The sequence below is a fragment of the Crocuta crocuta genome, unplaced genomic scaffold (genome assembly GCF_008692635.1).
Source record: "Crocuta crocuta isolate KB4526 unplaced genomic scaffold, BGI_CrCroc_1.0 scaffold89, whole genome shotgun sequence".
Taxonomy (NCBI): Eukaryota; Metazoa; Chordata; class Mammalia; order Carnivora; family Hyaenidae; genus Crocuta; species Crocuta crocuta.
The window spans coordinates 7174490-7198784 of record NW_027551559.1 but is presented as its reverse complement, the minus strand read 5'-3'; the positions used below and the strand labels follow the sequence as shown (position 1 = coordinate 7198784).

At 48.8% G+C, this 24295-nt stretch overlaps 1 protein-coding gene across 1 annotated transcript in view; it reads right to left on the bottom strand.

Annotated features, from left to right (window-relative positions):
- Nucleotides 1-451: 451 nt before the first annotated feature.
- The window catches only part of MED10 (mediator complex subunit 10), a 71582-nt gene continuing 47738 nt past the window's right edge, over nucleotides 452-24295 (bottom strand). Inside the window, exon 5 of the mRNA XM_077749458.1 lies at nucleotides 452-643. Coding sequence (XP_077605584.1) covers nucleotides 467-643 — 177 coding nt within the window. The 3' untranslated portion in view covers nucleotides 452-466. The remainder of the gene's footprint in view (nucleotides 644-24295) is intronic.

The following is a 24295-nucleotide window of genomic DNA, read 5'->3' as shown; positions in this document are numbered from 1 at the left end:
TCCCTAGCAGCTCCCTCACTGTGAAGCCTGGGGCAGCTCCCTCCCCTCTCTGGCACTCAGAGCCTGTCCTTTGCTCTGAAAACACTGATCCAATGTGCGGAAGTTTACGTGGGGGGCTGATGGTGGCGGTCACCAGGTAGGAGGTCCAGGGTTAATGGGAAAGATGCCATGTGTCCCTAAACACATGTGTGTCTGTCTGTGGTTATTCTATGCACAGTCCAGCACACAGCACTGTACCCTCTACCCAGCCACAGGCACAGGTGACGAGAGGGAGGGACCTTTGTAAGAGCCAAAGCATGATGTCCACAACCCAGATGTCCATTAACAGCAGGACAGCCGAATAATCTGTGTGCAGTCGCACAGCAGCCATGAGAACTAAAGAACCACACCCAACAAGGCCAGTGGCCGTCACTCACGTGATGGGAAACAGAAGAAGCCAGACACAGAAGGACACACACTGACTGATTCATTTACAGAGAACAGCACATGGGCTCAGGATGCTGCCTGCCAGGTGTAACTGCAAACACGCGCTGACGACGGTCTTTAAGGGGAGGGGAAGGGCTGTGATCTGGAGGGACAGGGGGCTTCCGGAGGGCTGGAACGTTCCTGCTATGGTCTGCGTGTGTGCGTCCTCCCCGAATCCCTGTGTTGAAATAAGCAAGGTGATGTAGTTAGGGGGTGGGACTTTGGGGAGGTGATTAGGCTCCTAAGGGGGAGCCCTCACCAATGACAGTAGGGTGCTCACACCCAGAGACCCCCACTCCCCACTTCTACCAGGTGAGGACAGAGCGAAAAGTCTTGCGATCGGAACACTTGGTGCTGCACTGGCACCTGGATATCTGACTTCCACCCTCCAGGACACTGAGAAATACCCTGCTGTTGCTTATAAGCCCCCCGGCGGGTACTTCGTATAGCAGCCTGAGTGGACCAAGACAGGCTTCTCTGAATTGGGTGGCCGGTGACTAGGTGTTTCACGGGGATGTTTCGGTGTCATTTCTTAAACACCACATTTATGCTTCTGCGCTCCTCTGTGTGTGCATTATACATCAGGAGAAAATATTTTTTAAGCGAATGGAGGGTTAAGGAAAAGGAGAAACACCCTAGACAATTGATTTAATCATTCATTCAGCAAATATTTATCGACACTGTATGTGAGGCTCCTTGCAAAGTGTTCAGAAGCAAATTCAACACCTGAGGCTCTGCTCCGTCCTGTGAGCAGACACCCCTGAACAGCCCCTCACTGCTCTCAGCTGTGGCCAGAAATCCTACAAAGGACAGGGCACCCAGGTCCACACCTTGCAACCTGGAGCCTTTTAGTCAGGGCTCCCTTCTAACCATACCCTGAACAGAAATACAGGCATGTGTCACAGTCAACCCATCAGCATCCTTCCTGAAATAACCTGCAGCCTCATGCCCTCCATTCCCCATAGGGGCAGGAGATGGGAGGAAGACACAGCCACCCTCCCAAACTGGCCTGGTGCAGAACCAGGTACACCGGATCTTTCAAATCTCCCTCGTTCTCAAAAAATCTGTCAGTTTTGGGGCACCTAGGGGGGCTCAGTCAGTTAAGCGTCCGACTTCGGCTCAGGTCGTGACCTCACCGTTTGTGATTTCGAGCCCCGCATCGGTCTCTGTGCTGACGGCTCAGAGCTTGGATCCTGCTTCAGATTCTGTGTCTCCCTCTCTCTCTGCTCCTCCTTTGCTCGAGCTCTGTCTGTCTGTCTCTCTCAAAAATAAATAAACATTGGGGCGCCTGGGTGGCTTAGTCGGTTAAGCGTCCGACTTTCGCTTGGGTCGTGATCTTGCGGTTTGCCGGTTCGAGCCCCGCGTCGGGCTCTGTGCTGACTGCCAGCTCAGAGCCTGGAGCCTGTTTCAGTCTGTGACTCCCTCTCTCTCTGACCCTCCCCTGCTCACGCTGTCTCTCTCTCTCTCTCCTAAAAATAAATAAAACATTTAAAAATAAAATAAAATAAACATTAATTTTTTTTAATCTATCAGTTTTAGGTGAGGTTTCTACCATCTTAATTTTGAGTTTATTATTTCAGCAGGTGATCATGGTGAAAGAAATTTAAATACAACATAAGAAATCATTTTGCATATTTCCAGCGGGACAAAATACCATACGTCAATTACTCTTCTTAAATCAATATGATGGACAGCTTATTTTCTAATGGACTAAGCTTCTGGATAATCCCAAATGGACAGCAAAAGCCAGGCTCCAATGAGAGTGTGTGTCATAATCCCCACAATTCGATTACATTCAGGAACTACAGAAAGACGGTGGAGTGTGGGTAGCTGAAATTCACAGACCAGAGCCAGCGGAGGTGATCAGCTCAGCCTCTGCCAGAGCAGATGGCATGAATTCAAATCCTCTAAAACCCCCCCCCGATGGGAAATTCCATGAACCAGCTCCACGGTACACAGCCACCTCGGGACACAAACGCTGAAACATGGTGCGTGCTACCTCCACTCGGGCAAGTCCAAATAAGCAAACTTCATATACGTGAACCACACTTGAATCTTTGTAGGTTATCTGGTATCGTTAATTGTTTTCCTGTAATTCTCAGTATGTTTCTCAATTTCTTAGTATCTTTTTACAGCATTTGGAGAACGTTTTTAAAACCCCCTTGTAGCTAATTTAATATCTGCGAATACCCCCACGGATATTATAAAAAGATTGTGCTGTCTAGGGGATGCAGTACATTTTATTACAAAGATACAGGCTCAAGTACTTATAAAACCCTATTATCTGAAGAATGTTTTCTCTGTTTAAAATTCTGCACCTATAGGGGCGCCTGGGTGGCTTAGTCGGTTAAGCGTCCGACTTTCGCTTAGGTCATGATCTCGCGGTTCGTGGGTTCGAGCCCCGCGTCGGGCTCTGTGCTGACTGCCGGCTCAGAGCCTGGAGCCTCTTTCGGTCTGTGACTCCTTCTCTCTCTGACCCTCCCCTGCTCACGCTGTCTCTCTCTCTCCTAGAAATAAATAAAACATAAAAAAAATTAAAAAAAAAAATTCTGCACCTATAATGGGTTACTTTACAAGGGAACATTATTACGTTAAAGCCTGCCACCATCAATAAAATAATGTTTAGGCACAATTCAAAGATTTAAAAGTCAAGAGAATTAGGAAGAAAGTTGTAATTTCAGCATAATGCTTCCCTGTATGTATAGAAAGCCCCTTTTAATGGAATTATTACTCATATAATCTTGGGTTTCTTTCACTAAGATTATCCCAATTACAAGTACTGTTCTTGTTCGTTAGTAGATGTTAAAACCACTACTTAGAGAAACTCAAAGTAAATAAGAATAATTAGGACTAATCTTTGCAATCCCAACCGAAGTATAAGGGAAGTGGAGGGTTTGCCTCATTGTATGCAGGAATCTGTGTGCCTGCGCAGGAACCTCTGGGGAAGATCCAGACCTGAGCAAGGTGATTGTCAAGGTGTTTGTGGCTATCGTGTCCCTGGATGTGTTCTAGACACGGTGTTCGTGGCCCTAGGTTACACAGTTGCAGTTCATCCGCACGATTTACCCCCAGGGGCGACTTCACAGCAACAGGTGGTGAGGGTACAGACACCTTACGCAGGGGTGTCTCAGAAGCTTGCACGTCACCTCCCAAAGCCAGGCACTAGACCAGCCCTGTTCACTGGGGTCCAGGGTGCCGTCAGGAGGAGGGGCCGGAAAGGAGAGGGGTAGAGGTGGGAAGGTGAGTAGGAGGGGAGAAGAAGCAGAAAAGGGAGCAGAGGGTGGGGGGTGGGGGGTGGGAGCTGAGAGGAGGAGCCTTCATTTCACCCCCCTGCCCCCCATTTGAAGCAGTTCCAAAAGCCCAATCCCAGAAAACTGTCTGTTCGATGAGCAGCCAGCCTGCCTCTGTGGCTTATATACAGCAATTTAAAAAAAATGTATACATTATCAACCTGGCTATGCTTATTATAAATTCCAACAATCTATTTATGTACACAATTCCATTATCTGGAAGGAAATTTATATTTTCCTATTTTCCAATCTTCGTAATTTTAAAATTCTCATTATGATGAGTACTTCTAATATCACCGTTATTGAAATTCAAATGCAGTCGTGTATCTAGCATATCTGTATATGAAATCTCTCATGCAGCGCCTTGACCTTGAACAAGAAAGCACTCACTGATGTTAACTAATGACTCCCCAGTGAGGGGCAGGTGCGTGCTTCCAGTCCTGATCTCACAGACCGGTCACTCGTCTCATCCCCACGTCCCAGTGAGATTTTCCTCGGTGTTCCATAGCCAACAGCTATTCCGCCACCCCCAGGAGGTCACAGAGCAAAAGCTGGTCCCCCACAGGACCAGGTAATAATCGGTAACACTCGCCCAACATTAGGTAGGTACCCGGTGCTTTATAATTGGAGAAAGCGCCACAAAAGTTACCATCCCTGTCACTCAAAAGAGGCTCCAAGTCACAGCACTAGCAGGATTTGATGCCCCAGGAAATAGGGTTTATTGGAAAATCTACAAGCAGGGAAGTGATACAGCAGGTGTGGACCTACCTGCAGGGGTGTGCACTTCCCATGCGGTAGGTAGGGACTCCACCCCTAGAAAGCTCCGTGCCGCTCTCGCCAGGCAGGGACCAGGGGACATCCATGCCACTGCAGCGATGGAAGTAACCTGGTCGGGGAAGGGTGGACCTCTGGAGCTCTCAGGACACGAGAGCTTGTTTATCTTGCCAGACTCGCGAGAACTGCTCTCTGTCAGCTTCCAAAGAGCTTGAGGAAATGAGACTCCAAATCACTGAGATCTGATGCCAGAGGATGGCAGACACATCAACAGAGGCGTCCTTCAACTAAGGCTTCTTCTACCTAGACTTTCTCTCTGCATCTCAAGATGTACTACCTCCTTACATTTTGTTTCGAAAAATAAATAACCCCTAGAAGCACTGACATGGAAGCCAGGAGGCAAAGCTGCCTTTGGAAACACTTCGAAAAGCCCCTTTCGAGGACGATCTCCCCAGAAAACAGCCAAAAGCACAGACAAACATTTATGGACAAAGACGATCACAACGGGATTGCTTCTGGAAGGGACGATTAGACACCGTTTGAGTGCATCACCCTGGGTGTGAAGCATTCCAATGTATCCTCAAGATGAGCCCCACGCATCCGTGGTGCTTCCAAACGGTACCAAAGGACATGGCCTTGCTCATGACAAACTGTTAAGGAGGAGAGGGGGTGAAAAATAAACGTACACGAGATGGTTTTATGTCTACTTTGGAAAGGTATAATATGATGTTTGGAAGAACATTAAGTTTTTCAAAATGTAAAAATGATTTTTCTGTGCTAGGAAAATAGTTGGTGTTTATAGTCTTTTGATACCCTTCTGTGTGTTCCAAATTTTCAGTAGCGAGCATTTATAATTTTATCGCCAAGGAGAGGTTATTTCTGAAAGGCTCTGTGGATTAATGGAATGCTCTGTGTGAAAGGAGAAAGCAACTACCTTGATCCAGTCTCTGTGGACCTGGGTTCAAATCCTGCCTCCGCCCCTCCCCAGGACTATCTTGGCCACAGGATTGCCCCACGCGCTGTCAACTGCAAAGCAAGGACAAAAGTCATTCCACCTCATGGAGTTCTGAGGAGGTCACAAAACAATGTCCATGAGCATATTAGGGAGAGGGGGTCTCTCAGCTATTCTCTGAATAGGAGTGAATTATTCTTTTTTTTTTAATGTTTTTTTTAATGTTTTATTTATTTTTAGGAGAGAGAGATAGCGTGAGCAGGGGAGGGTCAGAGAGAGAGGGAGTCACAGGCTGAAACAGGCTCCAGGCTCTGAGCTGGCAGTCAGCACAGAGCCCGACGCGGGGCTCGAACCCACGAACCGCGAGATCATGACCTAAGCGAAAGTCGGACGCTTAACCGACTAAGCCACCCAGGCGCCCCAGGAGTGAATTATTCTTACAGAGAGGAATGAATCATGCTCTCAGCAAGAGCTTGACAATGGAATCAAAGCAATAATTCTAGACACATGTCTCACTGGATGTGCCCACGACCCTTTAGGTCCCCCGGAGGTGTGAAGAGGAGCAGGGGAGCCAAGTTCTGGGGCTTGGGCACTTCATGGAAAGGAGAGAGAAGGGGGAAGAGGAGAGGGACAAACTCAATCTCAGTTTTCCCCAAGCCAGACCCACACTGGGCTCTGAGCCTTTCAGGGGCGTCGAGGGTGTCTTGCTGCGTCGAGGGTGTCTCCTGCCCCCAGGCTCCCTCTCTGGATGGCTCAATCAATAGAAATCTACTTTCTAACAGTTCTGGAAGCTAGGCATCCGAAATCAAGTCGTCAACAAGGTGGGTTCCTTCTGGGGGTTCCACGTTGTCCTGTAGCTTCTGGTGTTGCCCTTGGGGCTCCTTGGCTTCCAGACGCGTCCCTCCAGTTTCTGCCTCTGTCTTCACGTGGCTTCCTCCTCCCTGTCTATACCCTCGTTCTTCTCCCTGCTAAGGGCACTGCCATTGGATGCAGGGTCCACTCTAATCCAGGGTGATTTTATCTTGAGATCTTAGCTACATCTGCAAAGACTTTTATTCCACATAAGGTCACATTCTGAAGTCCCAGTTGGCCATGGATTTTGGGGGGATGACAGGGACCATTCATCCCACCACACCTGAGAAGCATCAATGCTTCAAGGGGAAGCAGAGACGCATCATGCACACCCGTCACCCAGCCCTGACCTCAGCCCCATCCTAGCCAGCTTCCCTCTTCTCTTGGACTCAGTGGTTCCATGAGAACATTCCACTAATCCCTTCCCTTTTGGATCCCGCCTTCTGGAAGCCTCTTGTATATAGTTTGTTCCCCTAGGGCAACTTCCAGATTTGCCCCAGATTCTGCAAATCAGGCCCAAGGAGGAGAGCGGAAGCGAGTCAGGTAAGAAGGGATAGGATGGAGACGGGAAGCACCTTGTCTCCCATGCAGCACTGTGCTCTGTCTCTCCTTTCTCTGCCCCACGGGCTGAATACTTTTGCTTCAAGCTTATGCCAGCTTAAGTCGTCAAACTGCATTTAGTGGGAATGCAATGCCACGGTTGATTTCACACTGAGTGAAAATTCACCATAACTCTATCTACTGTGCTGCCGAGCTGGGAATTACACAGCCTCCCTAATTAAAGAAATGGACCCCATAAAAGCCTTATTTATAATGTTTCTAGAGTCCTTTGGCATTAACCCCAAGCCCAATGTTAGAGTCCAATTCTTCAATGTCAAAATATTAGAGTAATAATGAAGTTTGGAAACCTCAGTTGACCCAAAGGTATATTCCCTCATAGTCATAAGGGTCATTATTTTTCTTGGACACACTTGTGTAAGGTGGGGGATGGTTCCAAGGTGTCAAAATGAGCGATTTTCATGCTGGAGCCTCGAGAACATCCCTTGGCTTCAGGAGCTAAAATCACCCAAACAGATCGATAGGGCTCAGCGCCAGCGCCCTGAATCCTCACTGCTCCTGCAGAAGCAAATCCAATCTCCAACAATAAGGCTGACATGTGAGCCTCAGAACTAAATCACAGGAAAGTTTCCAGGCCACCCTGTCCAGCTGCCACTTCACGGAGAGAAGTCCATCCTCCGTGGCAGCTTCAGTCTGGCTCCTCAGCCAGCACACACTTAAATCTGTCCATTTCTCCAACTTTGTCTTGAAAAGGGTTTTTTTTTTTTGTTTTTTTGTGGTTTTTTTTTTTTTGGATGGGGTTCTTTTCTTCCATTGCTTTTTGTTCACGAAGTGCAATTAAAAATGTGTGACGATAATTAGAGATCTGACATGATGCAGCATGGATAATTGAATTAACCATATAGGGAAAGATGTTTCTGGAATCTTCTTTAAAGAGGCCACTGAGTTTCTGAGATGCAGGTGACTGTGCCACACGCTGGAAGCGAAAGTGAAATAGAATAGTTTTGCAGACAAAAAGGGAGGACGTACCTTAGAAGAAGGCAGCTCAAGCTCTTCCCTGAACGTTTCAAAGTAATTATAGTTGAGTGAAACTTACCATTTGAGCCTAGCTGGCACCAGACTCTTTCAGAAAGGGAAGTGTGTTTAGGAAAACATTTTGATAAGCTGCCTGGAAGAAACACAAGACTCAGGGTAAAAGTCTTTAGGAGATTCAGCAGAAACAAACAGGAGTTTGGGGTCCAGGGTGAGAGAAAGAGAAAGAAAGCAGGGAAGGTGAAGGTTGGAGACAATGTGGCAGACTAGTGGGGACTGAACTGAAAAAGTGCAGAGCTTTGTGAATACCACTATGGAAAAGTCAGTTTGCGTTGGTACAATATTAACTCTCATGCTCCTCAAAGTTTCTATAAAGTCATCTACATACTGAAATGCTTGGGTGAGTGACGAATTTCATGTCAAGATCAAAGCTATGCAGATAGAAGATCACATATGCTAACTGCGTAAGATAATTGCTACACTCGACTCGTCAGTAGAAGCAGGTTCCTGCCGGACCAACAGCAGCCCTGAGGAGGTATCCCTCCAGAGAATTTATCAAAATGTTGGGGAAAGCACTGTACCCCCCACAACAGTGAAATAAAGATTTGAAGAACCAGATCAAGTTTGAAGAGGCAGGGAGGGAGGCGTAAGGGTAATATGGGTAAAGTGATGATGATGGTGATGGTAACGACCATGATGTTACATGAGGATGGTGATGATGGATATGATGGTGATGATGATGGTGATGACCATTATTTTACAATGATGATGGTAATAATGGATATGACAGTGATGATGGTGACAATGATAAAAATGATGGTGATGACGATGGAGGTGGGAAATACTGTTGGTGACAGTGATCCTGGTGACGATGGATATGAGGGTGACGGTGGTGGTGGTGGTGACGATGCTGCAGCTAATGGTGATGATGGTGGTGATAATGGAGATGGTGGCAGTGATGATGACAATGACAGTTAATATCTTTAAATGCTTATTATGTGCCAGATCCCTGGCACCCTAATATAATTATTGGATTTAACCCTCACAATATACGAGGTTGGTTTATCACTATTGCCATTTTGTAGATGAGAATTACAATAGGCTTAGTTACCTTGCTAGGAAGAGACGGAGAGGATATTTAGACCCAGATTAGCCTTGAGTCTGGAGAATGTGCTTCCATGAACAATGAGAGGTCAATGCATGTGGGCACATGTCCTGGAATCACAGGTGAGCCCTGGGCCTCTGACGTGAGGTCGGTTGCCTGCAGAGAGAACGGAGCAGAAAATCCTACAACTGTTCAGGCAGTACTTAGTGTAAGCACTGTGTAGGCACACACCACTTACTCGCTCAGGGAAGTCTATTACCTTAGAGGAAGCAAGGAAAAGGCAGAGAGAGAGGAAACAGGATGAAGGAGAGGGGGACGTGGTGAGGAGAAGGTTATCTGGAGGTGTTTGTACCTAAATCGCAGGAACTGGATACAGAAGAAAAGAGACACAGCAGATCCAGCCGGAGCGCTGCCCTGTCACCTCTCCTCACACAGGGTCCCCATTCTCCTACCTCTTACTCTGGTCTCCAGAGGAATCTCCTGCCATTTTCAAAACTCTAGTGCACCACCAAGATGCCAAGCACAGCCAGGGTTGCCAGACCAACCACAAGGTGCCCAGTTAAGTTTGGATTTCAGATAAATAAGGCATATTTTTATGCAATATTTGGGAAATTCACATTTAGCTGGGCATCCTCCATTTTGATCTGCTAAATCTGCCAAACCCACCGTGACCAACACCAAACTCTGTTGGTCTACTTCTCTCCACTGTTCATTAATCCAGGGGAGAGGAGAGCAGAGCTAATTCACTGCGTTTTCCCTCAAGCTCAGATTCTCCAGCAGCAAAAGGCAGGACAGATAGGACGATGCCCGAATCTTGTGTGGTTGGAACGCTCTCAAAACACCTGTGAGGGGTTGTCTCAAGGTTGCCGCAGGTGCACGAGGGCAGCGGGGTGATAATCAGCGTTCATTCGTCCATCCTTCCTTTAATTCATACCTTCAGCAAAAGCTGTGAGGCACTCCCTCTATCCCAGGCACCTTGCTAGGTTCGCAGGCAACCCTGAAAGTAACAACAAACAAGTCCCCTGCTTTCACGGAGGCGACATACTGCTTTTGGATGACTGGTGGCCCCTAAAATTTCGTATGTTGATATCCTAACTGCCAGGACCTCAGCACGTGCCCTTATCTGGAAACAGAGTCTCTACAAGATCAACTTAAAATAAGTCCATTAGGTTTGGGCCCTAATCCACGATGACTGGTGACCTTATGAAATGGGAGATTCCAGAACAGAGAAGTGCCATGTGAAGACAGAGGATGGGGAGATGCATCTCCAAGCCAGGGACACCTGAGGCCACAGGGAGCCAGGAGAAATGCCCGGCACAGACCCCTCCCTCGCACCTCCAGAGGGAGCACCACCTTGCTGACACCTTGATTTCAGACTTGTGGTCTCCCCGACCAGGAGACAATAAATTTCTGTTGTTCCCAGTTTGTGGTACTTTGTTACAACAGCCGTAGGAAATTAATACACACATTAACCAAATAAANGCGTGGACGGGGGGGGGGGCGGTGACGGCAGTGCTGTGTGGGTCAGTATCAGAGGATCTTTCCTAGTCAGAAGACAGGGACCACCTCTCTGAGGAAGTCACACCTGCATTGGGAGCTAATAGAGGGGCAGAGGCAGGGCCCGTGATCTCAAGGGGAACAGACCACCTGTCCCCATCCAGGATGGGAACGTGGGTCAGCAGGTGTCACTCCCCGTTGGGAAATCCGGGACTTGACACTAGAGGTCAGATTCACTCAACAGCAGAAATCTTCCCAAAGCAATCCACTGGATGACAAGATCTGTGAATGTATCACTGATTCAATTTAGGCTCCTCCAGATGCCATGCCAAGAAGACGGATGAAGCGCGCTCCCGAAATGCGCACTCTGCTGCAGCCTGGGGGGAGCGGTTGGATATTGTATAAGGAGGCAGGGGAAGGAGGTGTGTGTTCGTGCTCTCCTGGCCCCGTCGGGGAGGACGGATGCCCCAATTTTAGATGTCCCCTCCCACTTCATCTTCTGCAAATAGCCCCAGAGTTGGAAAGGGCACTGTATCTTGCTACCGTAGCACCTTGGAGACATCCTGTAAGAATATCCGGCTCCCTTGGCTTCAATTTTGTGCTCACTAAGCAGCCTTGTGAGTTGTTCTGTTGAGGTTCTGACTAGGTGATTTCTTCCAGGCCCTGAGCCAGGACTATTCTCAGAGCCAGCGTTCAGGCTGCAAAGGAACAGAGTGGATGGGAAGCCTGCACTCTGACACCAGGCAGGCCATGCAAGCCAGAAGGAAGGAAGAAGGAAGAACTGAGTCAATTATGAAGAGCAAGGGAGCCCAGGGTACCCCCAAGACACAGAGGGCCAGCAGCTGAGCTGGCAGCCACGGGGAGGCTTGGCTGGCCTGCTGGGGTACGTGAACAGGACCCAGGTGGTCTGAGGGAAGCAGGTAGAGCAGCCCTGGGAAGGGGGAGACTGACAGGAGGCAAGACCATGGTCTTCAATCAAAGATGGTGCCCTGTAGTTGATGGGACCCAAAAGGCAAAGTGGTGCCTGTCAAGCCCTACAGGGCTACTTCAGAAGACTCATGGACATCCCTACTCTCCACAGCCAAAGCCCCTCTTCCCTATGGTACCCGAGACCTCTGGCTCTAACACTGCACACAGGGTGCTTCTTAGAGTTTGGGTAGTGCTGCACGGCCACTGAGAACCAGCTTCGGATCCTTCCCTCGGCCTGTGTTTGCTTTTCCTGAAGCCAAGCACCATTGATGTCCACAGTGAGTACGCTTGATGCGAAATATATCGTGTATCGAGCTAATTGAGAATTATCCTGCCAGACCTGGAAGACTCTAGGATTGATGGAAAATCTTGTCCAATCCAATGGCAGATAAGATAGTTGTGTGTCAGTTAGCAATGCGGTAAGGTCGAAATTCGTGGTCACAAACTTGGAAGCTCAAAAATGGGCAGTTCTAGCTCTGTCATGGACTTCACGGACTTCGCTTGGTTCTGAGCACCTGTGTAGCCCACCCCAGCCACCTCTCCTTCCTTCCTATGTAACATCTGGGCTCGATGAACTTTTGTAATGACGTCCTGGGGCCAAGAAGAGGGGCAGTTTGGTCTGTGGCTATTTCATGTCCTGGCTGGCGTCCACAGCAGGTGCCTTCTGCACCATGACAGGAGCACCCAATGGTGCTCCCATAGCCTCTGTTCTGCTCCCTCTCCAGTGCTCCTACATTAGCAGGTGCTCCTCCGTGGGTGCTCGGATGGCCTCCGGTCCTGAGCCCATATGTCCACTGTCTGTGACAAATGCCAGAGCCTTGATGCTCTGAGGCTTCTGGACGTCACTCTTTATAGTGAAGGCCAAGCTTCGGAATTCAAAGCCCGAAACACAATAAATACTGGCCATTCTCCGTCAGCACCTGTGTCCTGGGGTGATGGATGTTTTGGCAAACCTTCAGACACCCCTCTGTGCCCGGGGTGAGGGCTTGAGAGCTGGCTCAAGGGTAGGGGATATGACGCCATCCATCTCTGCTTAGATCTGCCTCGTTCAGTGGTGGTTGTGGCGCACGGATGCCCCTCTCCAACAGGGACTGTGCCTCCCAGTGTCCCCAGGTCTGAGGGTCTGTGCCCCGTCCATGCAAGGGAACTGTGCAAACACCCCCGCTCCCACTGTCTGTGACAAACGGCAGAGCCTTGACGCTCTGAGGCTTCTGGACGTCACTCTTTATAGTGAAGGCCAAGCTTTGGCATTCAAAACCCAAAACACAATAAATAAATGAACACATAAAATCCATCCTTGTCCTCAAAACCTCTTGCAATCTAACGCTAGAGTTCCCCAAGACAGCTCTAGAGCACAGAGCCATGACTGTAAATCTGTGTGTCGTCCGTTCCCGGGGCCACGGGCCTTGGTCTCACTCCTTATCCAAGTTAATGGCCGAAGAAACAGAGTAAAAGGGAATCACGAGGACAAAATGTGTCAGGTATGATTGCCAAGTAGTGTCCCGCTCCTGTCACCTGCCGGGGGCTGAGAGTGAATGTCCGTGTTTAGCGAGAATGAGGAACACGGGCCAGTGGGGTGTGGGCTTTATCCCACTGGGCAGGGGCTGCTGGGACACCCAAGGCTCTGCGCCTGAGCTGGACTGCAGCTATGGCGGCTCACATCATCCCCGTCCGCTCCCTTTTTGCTCCCCACCGGGATGGGCAAGGAGGAGACCCTGAAGGGAGGGCCCTGGGAAGGCTGGCTGCCATGCCTCCCTCCACCCAGAAGTAGACCCCGGCTCCAGGGCACACGGCCGGGCCACCCCTTAGCCCACGCTTTCCCTGACTGTTCCACGTTACCAGGATCTGCCATCCACTCCAGCAGCAGCAAGAAGGGAGACCCAGATCCTCACCCCCCATGCTTTAAACCCAGATTCCCAACCAGGGCGCCTCCCTGACAGACAGCTCACTACCTGCCTCTGCCTCCCACTGCCCACTGCTCTGCATGCTGTTTCAAAAACAAAACAAAACAAAACAAAACAGGGGCGCCTGGGTTAAGCAGTTAAGCGTCCGACTTTGGCTCAGGTCATGATCTCACGTTTCATGAGTTCAAGACCCAGGTCGGGCTCTGTGCTGACAGCTCAGAGCCTGGAGCCTGTTTCAGATTCTGTGTGTCTCCCTCTCTCTGCCCCTCCCCTGCTTGCACTCTGTCTCTCTCTTTCTCAAAAATAAATAAAGATTTAAAGAAACAAAAGCAAGAAAAAAAACGAAAACAAAAAAAACAAACCTGCTATGTAGCTAAAAAGAAAAAGGAAATCTTATAAAGACACAGGAGACAGTTCAGTTTGAAAGATGAACCGCCCAGGGCACGCGGGCTGATCAGGACTAACACCACCTGAGGGTCCAGGAAGGGCCTGTGCTTGATCGAGCGGCATGGGGACGGCTTAGCGTCACGGCCGCACGCTGGGGCTCCCGGCAAGCACCGAGGGGCTCACCCAGCCTCTGCCACCAGACAGCCACTTCCTTCAGCTAAAGGTGACCGCTCTGTGGAGAGTCACTTGGCAGGTTTGTGGGACTCAAGCCTCTCTTGGAGTCTGTTCCCTTCTGGCTGTGACCCAAGTACAGAAATTCAGGGTGGAACTTCAGGAAACGCCAGGCTCACACTTTCACATTTACACGTGGCTCTTGCCTGGGAGCTTGAAGAAAACATCNCCCCGCCTCCACATCCTCAGCCATGACTCCCCCGCCCTCAGCCACGCCTCCCCACCCTCAGCCACGCCTCCCCCGCCCTCAGCCCCGCCTCCACATCCTCAGCCATGACTCCCCGGCCCTCAGCCACGTCTCTGGGAGCCCCGAAAATGACGGCGTTGGCGGTGGTGAGTTCGTAGCTGCACTATTACTGTTCCAAATTTACAACCTCATGATTTATCCCTCCCGTATTCACAGAAAGAATAAAGCAATTTCAGTGTTGCTGTGAATTATTTGGCTTGCACAGAGGGGCTGTAATCTGGCCACTTCCATCTGCTCTTTCTCCCAAGACCCTAACAAAATAATTTTCTGCCTGAAAGAAACAACTTCAGAGAAAAGGAAAGCCTTGCGTACATTCAAAAGTCATTTGAATGATTTTGTATTGTACCAGAAAGATCTCGGAGCTGTATTTAGCTGGTTTGAGGGACTGTGAGCAGTTCTTAATTCCAACATCTGGGGGTGGGGGAGGCACATGCCTGCCAAGGACCTGTGTCTCTTATATCCTGGCCAAACTCAGAAGCTCACTCCACGCGGATTTCGTAACTCCTAACGAGAGGGCAGTGCCTGGCAGGTACTTTAGGGAGCTCTGCGAGAGAGCCGGTGCCTGAGAGAGAAGGCCAACGGAGCATGGAAGAATGAGCCTCTCGTCTCCGATCTCTCCACACACAGGCTGAGGAGAGGCTCTGAGCAAGAGGGATGTGTGAGGAGCACCCCCCTGCCCCAGCACGGCCAGCAGCACCCAATCACTCAGATGCAGGAAGAAGGAGGCAGGTGTTGGTTATGGTGTTTCAGGTGAAATTGCATGGCTGTCCCAGACTCTAGTGAGACTGTGTGTGCAGGCGTGTCTGTGTGTGCGTGCATGTGTGTGTGTGGNTGGGGGAGGCACATGCCTGCCAAGGACCTGTGTCTCTTATATCCTGGCCAAACTCAGAAGCTCACTCCACGCGGATTTCGTAACTCCTAACGAGAGGGCAGTGCCTGGCAGGTACTTTAGGGAGCTCTGCGAGAGAGCCGGTGCCTGAGAGAGAAGGCCAACGGAGCATGGAAGAATGAGCCTCTCGTCTCCGATCTCTCCACACACAGGCTGAGGAGAGGCTCTGAGCAAGAGGGATGTGTGAGGAGCACCCCCCTGCCCCAGCACGGCCAGCAGCACCCAATCACTCAGATGCAGGAAGAAGGAGGCAGGTGTTGGTTATGGTGTTTCAGGTGAAATTGCATGGCTGTCCCAGACTCTAGTGAGACTGTGTGTGCAGGCGTGTCTGTGTGCGTGCATGTGTGTGTGTGTGCGTGTATTGTGTGTGTGCGTGCGTGCATGTGCGTGACTGGTTTAAAGCTGTTTCTGTTTCCCATTTTCCTCCTAGGCTTCTATATTTCCTTTTTCTCTTCACTGGACAGCCAGCATTCCCTTTTGCCCAAGAATATCTGAGCTTCCATTTGCCCCTAGATATTATTTATTATCTAAAATGATATTTGTGCAGCCAGGGGACGCCAGTCGTGAAATGGATTTGAACAATTGTGTCCGTGCTGAAATGCCAGGTCACGCCAGGAATGCATGGTGTGTGTGGGGAGAGAATGACAAGGGCCAAGGCGAACCAGAGCATGCATCTCAGGGTCAGGACGGAAGGGCCCAGAACCAAGGTAAGTCTGCCCCTCCCCTTGTGCTTCCAGGGCCCGGTGGCATCGCATATGGGCAGCAGCTGCGGCACCGGGAAGACACAGAAGGTGGGGAAGAGATGGTGGCTTGCTGCAGGGGTGGAAGGGAGCATTCTCTGTCTTTAGTCAGAATTTCGGAATGTTCTTTTTTGAGCCATACCAGAGATGACAACTTTCCCAGCCCCTATGGAGTCCCAATAGGCAAAAAGAAAATATTCTATAGCAGGTATGTATTATCCTTTAGGTACCCAGAGCCCCCGGGGCCACCTGTGGCAAATGGCGGCACTGGTCCAGGGTGGACCGGGATAGGGTGAGGGCAGTGGGAGGGACAGGCTTAGGAGGAGCCAGGGCACTGATGGCAGAGAGGTCGGAAAGCTTACTGCACGACTGCCACTCCGTGCCGGAGACAGATGTGCACTCGGGGTGACAGGGATGGTTTGTGCTGGCCTGGGCACCTGGTGCCCTCATGGCGGGGACCCCATGGGTGGCCCAGTCCTGGCTGGAGGATCTCGGTCATACGGCCACTGGATTTCTTCTAAAGCATGTGGAAAAGATGTGCACTCCCCTTTCACTTCATGACACAGAGAGACGACCTAAGCAAGCACCCACGTCTGTCTCTTCAACACAGAGAGTGGCTCGCATCTGAGGGTGAGCAGCTGACCCGGAGCCTGACACCCACCCCAGTTCCTGGGATCTGCTGACCAAGTCAGCTGCCTTGGGGGTGGATCGATTCCAGCAGACACGCGCGTGCCTTTGCTGATGGAGCTGTTTTTCTTCGCCAATACGTCCTTGAAAAATGTCCCAAGAGGGAGAAAGAGAGTTACACCACCACACCCCCTATTAAAATAAGCAGGGGAGGATGTCACATGAACAGTCTGAGAACTTAGTTTCCAAGAACGTTTCTTCAGTGTCTGGACGTCTCTTTCCCCCTCTCTTTTTCTTTTCTTTTTATTTTTTTTTCTTTCTTTCTTTCTTTCTTTTTTTTATTTTTTAGCACAACAGAGTGTTTTACAGGTTCTCTGCTGCTTAGGGAGGAAAAACGCAGCCCATTTAACAAGTTGATTTCCTCCACGGCTGGGCAATTTCTTTGTAGTTTATGAACAAATTCGGTCCACAAGGATGGCAGCAAATATTGGTTACAATGTAATCAGATGGATAGAGCTGGAGCAGGAAAACAAATCCTTTGAATTATTGCCACTGGCTTCATCACAGACCTTGTGATTCTGAGCAATCTGTGAGCCGGTGATGGCCAAAGGTCAGACGCGTCCGCAGGAAAGAAACATAAATAGGAAAATCAGAAACTGTGTTTCAGCACCAGGGTTACTTCCCAAATCTAATGATGGGAATAAATGGCCTCCACCCCCGCGCGTAGCGTCCTCACTTGTTGAATGAATGCTGAATGATTTACTGCCCGTGGTGTATTAGTCAGCTCAGGCAGCCGTAACAAACACCACGGACTGCAACAACACAAAGTTACTGCTCACAGTTCTGGAGGTGGGGAGCCTGACATCACCATGCTGGTGCTGTCTGGTGTGGCCAGGGTTCTTTTCTTGGCTGGTAGATGGCCACCTCTTTGTGTGTTTTCGCATGGTCTTTCCTTGGAGCACGGGTGTGGGGAGAGAAACAGAGAGCTCTTTCTCCTTCCCTTCTTATAAACCCGCCAAGTTTATTGGATTAGGACACCCACCTGATGACCTCATTCAAACTCAATTACCTCCTAAAAGCTCTATCTCCAAATACAGTGACAATGGCGGTTGAAGCTCCAACATATGAATCTGAGGAGGACATAATTCAGCCCAAAGCATACGTAAAGTCAAGTCCAGAGCTTTGAGCTCAAAAACTTTGACAATTTACTCTACACATAAACTATACTATATACATACAATAGATAGATGATAGATCGATAGATAGACAGGCAGATAGATACAGATATGGATATATGGCAGGAAGATGAGGAAATATAACAAAACAGTGATGAGGATTTCATGGAGAATGAGCTGCTCACAGTATACAGTGTGGCATCACTGTAGACGTACAAATAAAGGCACTGAACAGACTCCCAGGGATTCCTAGGATTCAACACCAGACTGAGATTGGAGTGTAAGTGAGCATCAGGTGCTGGCCTCAAGGTGGATGAAGACACACCCAGGTGTGTGAGGAAGTTCAGAGACCAGGTGGGTGGGAGCGTGGGTGCCCTTGAGTTCCGGCTAAGGATTTTGGAAAGGACCATTGAAAATTAGGGAGCTATCACAATCAGGGGTGTGTGGGGGGGCTACATGCGGTCAGAGAGACACTTCAAAATCAGGGATCTCCCAGAAGCTGGGAGAAGGAACCAGAAGGGAGCATCTCAGAACTACCCCAACAAGCCAGGTAAGAAGGAGGAGGGGAAAGCAAGGGTGGCCTGGGTGAGCATTTTAATTACTATATTCTTACATTTGAGCTTGTAACTCTTACGCTTCACACCAGGGTGTCTAATTTTAAAAGAAACACGTGTTTCATGCGTTAACACTGTGGATCCATTCCCAAATCTTTCCAAAACCATTGATGAGCAGATAGAACAGCAAATGGAAATACAACTTTGCTATCTAAAGTTCTCCTTTGTATTAAACATCACAGGTAATTAAATATTTAGGTCTGGCCAATCCATGATAGGGATTCTTGGACCAGTAAGTTCATTGCTATGCTTTTCCATAAAATAAATATCATTTGCTGTGCTAATGAAAATGGTTAGATGTTCAGAGAGCTTTAAAGGCGAAGTAGAGACACTATGATATACTAATGTTTTTACATCAAAAGTAAAAGAACAAAAAGAGTTTTATTCCTGTGGTCACAATGTTCAAAAAAGCCATGTTATAGATCTTCTTGAATATCTCATGATTCATCACTATAAAATGAAAATAAAAGTAGATGTGCTCCCTCAGAACTTTTGGTATCTGTCAAACCTAAGATAGAATTTCTACTGAAATTTCAGAAGCAGAAAAGCTGGTTAAGAACAGCTCTGCCCCAGGGGTGCCTGGGTGGCTCAGTCAGGTAAGCATCCAACTTTGGCTCAGGTCATGATCTCATGGTTCGTGGGTTCAAGCCCCATGTCGGGCTCTGTGCTGACAGCTCAGAGCCTGGATCCTGCTTTGGATTCTGTGTCTCCCTTTCTCTCTGCCCCTCCCCCACTCATGCTCTGTTTCTGTCTCAAAAATAAACATAAAATTTTAAAAAAATAACAGTCCCACCCCATAATAGTAGCTCTGTCACTCATTTTGCTGTTTGCAAGGCCGATGGGTATTGTTGGGTTTTGTTTCATACATTGGGGAGGGGGACGATGGGTGAAGGGTAAATTGATTTTTGCTAAGTTGAAAAAAAAATAACAATGTAATAAGAAAAGGCATATGCTCATTAAAATGTTTACAGGGCAGGTACAAATGATTTAAAAAGAGAAACACTGAACTCTTTGAGCAAAATAATACAAAACAAAACAGTGGTAAGGCGCCTGGGTAGTGGGGTCAGTTAAGTGTCTGACTCTTGATGTCGGCTCAGGTCATGATGTCACAGTTTGTGAGCTCAAGCCCCACATCGGGCTCTGTGCTGATGGTGGGGAGCCTGCTTGAGATTCTGTCCCTCCTTCTCTCTGCCCCTCCCCAGCTTGTGATCTCTTTCTCTTTCTCAAAATAAATTAAAAAACTTAAAAAAATAAAAAGAAATAAGAAGAAGCACGGTGGGGGCCCAAAACCCTGGAGAAGTGAACCATACACCGTATCACCGCTTCTATGGATGACAAATGCTACAGACGTGAAACAACCCATCAGATATGTTGTAAATAACAGTAATGAGGACCAAGGATGTGAGCTGGAGCCCTCAATAGAAATATCCCTGGTGGTATTGAAGAGGCACACCTCCCTTACATCAGGATGAGCACATTTCCTTTGCACAACAGACAATTCAGAAGGGGGAGAAAAAGCATGTGTGAACCACTTTTTTAAATTGAAAATGAAATGAGCTCTATGAAGGTGTCGTTGAGGGTAGTAGTCAGCTGACCTCATCGACTGATGGCAGACTATCAAAGAAAAAAAATAAAATGGGCTTTTAATCATGGAAAGCAACCATGTGAGCACACCTGAGAAGTTCCGACACAGAGGCAGCTTTCTCCAGCTTTCTAATCCTGTCACACTGGTTCACCTGCCTGCCACCCCCGGGGCCCTTCCTCCTTGGCCACCCACCCTCAGCCAGGGCGGGGGGGGGACAAGAACCTGGAGCTGCCTCCTGGGAGGCCTCCAACTCTTCACTGTGGACCCCAGAGTTCTGTTCCTCGGCAACCCCCGTGCCCTCCGATACATGAGGGCATCCATGTGTGCTGGCGATGACCATGATTATATTCAGACAGCACTGGAAGGGAGGCCTGGAAATCATCTGGGAAAGGAAATCTGTCGGTGAAGAACCAACATACGCACAGCGGCACTCCAATGGAGCATACTGTTTCCCTGTTCACGTTTCCTTACTTCCTCATCCTGGGGCTGGTCCACACGTCCCCCAGTAACTGAGATATGGGAAGGCCCATGAGATCTCACCCTGAGGTCTGCGAGGTCTGCAACGAATAGAGCAGAGGGACTGGAATCACCTCGAAGAGTGGAAGCTCCCAAGCCATGGGCCTCCCGGAGCCAACTCAGCAGAAGGGAGCAGATGTGAGAAGGGACGCAGGATGCCAGTCAGAAGGCAGGTAGGAACGAGGCCCAGAGAGAAGCTGGCCATGGCAGGGAAAGGCCCTACAAGGTTGGGTGGCCTCCCTCCCAGTGGGTAGAGGGTTCCCACTGTAAAATGGATGCTAAGCCTGGCGCCACTGAACCACTCAGCCAACCAGCTTTGGATCCCACTGCCTGTGGATATAAAGTGTGTAGACATCCACTTTAAGCCACCCACGCGATGCACCTGCTGTGCCAGAATTGTCACTGCCAATTAAACAAATCACCGGCTGGTTCTACACATCAGTCTTGCTGGCTTGGCTCATGTGAGTCTAGCTCTAAGATGAGATGGAGCTGCTCTCAGCATGGCTGACTGAGGCACCTGTCTGATCCTGGGAGGCTCCTTGGAACACTGAGTACCATGACAGACCAGGAGCGAGACCAGTCAGCTACTTCCCCACAGGGCTGCAGAGACGAGAGCAGGTGATTTCTTCTTGGCATGGCCACCACGGTTCTGATCTTGGACTTCAGAAGAGGGAAGGTACCTAATGAACGGGGCCTCATCCTCTGGATAGTAAATGGGCCCAGGACACTTCTCCCTACTGAGCCCCATCACCCCCTGAGACACCCCCCACCACAACTGCACTAGAAAGCCCAAGGCTCTGACGATGCTCTGGAGGAGGGTTCAAAGAAATTGGAGGGGTCTCAAAAACTGAACAAAACTCCCAACTCCTCCCTGAGGGAACGGGCTTCTACCACACGGCCAAATTCACAGCCTTGCAGTTAACCAGAGAAGAGACAGATCAGAAAGGATCGCACCTATGGGTCATTCATTCCTCAGAAGCTACAGGCCCTGCATTTTGTCTACCTGGGTGAATTTGACACTTTAGTGTTAAGGTTGGTGTGGAAGCCTGACTCATGAGAAAGATGGATAAAAATAAAACTATAATATTTTCATTCAATAAGGCACACCATGCATCACCTGGAGAATGGAGAATTAAGCAAACAGGTGAGAGTCTCTATTTTGGCGAGCTGTATAAATGATCATATGAGCACACAAAACAGTGCCTGGCACAGAGTAAACATGACGTGAGTGCTTGCTTTTTTCCATTGTTACTGTTAGAACAAACTAATAGAACAACCACATTTTTAAAATGTTTATTTATTTTGAGAGAGAGAGCGAGCATGCACAAGCAGTGGGGGAAGGGCACACAGAGAGAAGAAGAGAGAAAATCCCAAGCAGGCTCCACACTGTCAGCGCAAAGCCTGACGTGGGGCTCAAACTCATGAACTGTGAGATCACGACCTGAGCTGAAATCAAGAGCCAGATGTCCAATGGACGGAGCCAGCCGGGGGGCCCTAGAACACCCACATTTTATCAGTCCCGAGGTTTGGCACCCTTCTGACACAGCGTGTCTCTGCCATGGGCCTGATGCTGGTGCCCCCTCAGCACGACACGCGTGCAACATGGCGGCCACAGATACTGTCACTGAGACACAAACACAGCACAAAATGGCCCTCTGGCTAGGACGGTGCTCTTCGCCTCCCCCTCAAGAGAATCAAACTCCCCACTTAGGGTCTAGAAGGGCTGGTCCCAGGTCACTCCCGGCTGGTGGCTGGTGACAGCAGGTGCCTACTCAGCATGTGAGTCCCCACCTCACAATCATTTTAGTGTTCCTGTGTAATTTTTTAAAAATAAGATTCTAGGGGCGCCTGGGTGGTTCATTCGGTTAAGCATCTGACTTCAGCTCAGGCCATGATCTTGCAGTTTGTGAGTTCGAGCCCCGCATTGAGCTCTGTGCTGACACCTAGCTCAGAGCCTGGAGCCTGTTTCAGATTCTGTGTCTCCCTCTCTTTCTCTCTGCCCCTCCCCTGCTGATGCTCTGTCTCTCCCTCTCTCAAAAACATAAATAAACATTAAAACAACAACAACAACAAAAATAAGATTCTAGATAGGAATCAATTTTTTTAATTAGCAAAGTTATTATATGAGGCTTGGTTATTTAAATCAAATCCTGAAATATGAGAACCACGCTGTCCTCCCTGAGGAAGACAAATGATTTGGAGCCTCCAAAAGAAAGTGCTCCTCCACCTGCTGCATGGTCACCTTAGAGACATCACACCCCCTGACTTGGGTTTAAGCTGAAGACTGCAGGCCAACAAGGATGCCCGGCAACGAAGGAGGAAGGAAGGTGGAAGGGTCATTTCACAGATTTCCAAGATGGAACCCGAACACGTGAGTGAAAAAGCCCCTGTTGCTTGTATCTAGATCATACTACGGAGTTGGACAGGCTGTTTCTCTGGCCCGGGAAATGGAGAGCAGATACCCACCTGCTCATCACTTTCCACACTGGCCCCTCCCCCACTGGCCCCCACTGGCCCCTCTGAGCTCCAAGCCAGGGTTGTTGTTTTTTTTTCCCGGCTTTACTAAGATATAATCAACATACAGTGCTGTGTAAGTTTAAGATGTACAGTATAACGACTTGCATATATTGTGAAATGATCACCACAGTGTTTAGTTAACACCCATCATCTCACATAGATACAAAAAAAAGAAGAAAAGGGAAAAACATTGTTTTTTTTTTCCCTTTGAGAACGCACGATCTCCTCTCTTAGCAGCTTTCAAATACACCATCCAGCAGTGTTAGCTCTGTGTGTCATCAAGCCATACACTGCCTCCCTAGGACTTACTTATCTTGTAACTGGAAGGTAGTGCTTTTGGCCATCTGCCTCCAATCCTCCCCATCCCTCACTTTTGGTAACCACAAATCTCTTTTGCTGTGAATTTTGCTTTTTTTTTTTTAATCCACCGATGAGTGAGATCATGCAGTATTTGTCTTTCTCTGTCTATCTCACTTAGCATAATGCTCTCAAGGTCCATCCATGTTATCACAAATGGCAGGATCTCGATATTTTTTTAAATTTTTTTGTTTAATGTTTATTCATTTTTGAGAGACAGAGAGACACAGAGCACAAGTGGGAGAGGGACAGAGAGAGAGGGAGACACAGAATCCGAAGCAGGCTCCAGGCTCTGAGCTGTCAGCACAGAGCCCAACGTGGGGGCTCAAAGTCACAAACTGTAAGATCATGACCTGAGCCGAAGTCAGATGCTTAACTAACTATGACACCCAGGCACCTGGATCTTGATTTTTTTAAGGGCTGAATAGTATTCCATTGTGTATGCGTGTGGTGTGTGTGTGTGTGTGTGTGTGTGTGTGTGCGCGCGCATGGCACATTCTCTTTATCAAGTCAATCATCGGTGGGCACTTAAGCTATTTCCATGTCTTGGTTATGGTGAATAATGCTGCTATGGGGGTACAGATTTCTCTTCCAGATAATGATTTTTGTTTCCTTTGGGTGTATTTCCAAAAGTAGGACTGCTGGATCCTGTGGTAGTTCTATTTGTAGTTTTCCGAGGGGTCCCCATAGTTAAGCCCAGCTCACTATTCAGAGGCAGCAAGTCTGTGGGACACTATACCCTTTAGGGCTCTATTCTGGTTTTCCCACTGACCTTGGCCTCTGAGTCGAATTTGCATTTTGCCTGACTGTTATATCTACCCTCTGTTTCTGTTTTACTTTTTAAAAACTGTCCATCCTCTCTGCAACCTGTTTCTGATCTTTATTCTAGTCATGCATTTCCTGCTCACTCCCTAAAGATGGTCTGCCCTCCCCCCATGTCTCCACGGGTCTGGCCCACTTCCCAGCCTGCACAGGTCCCTAACTGCACTGCCCTGTGAGTAGGGCCAATCTT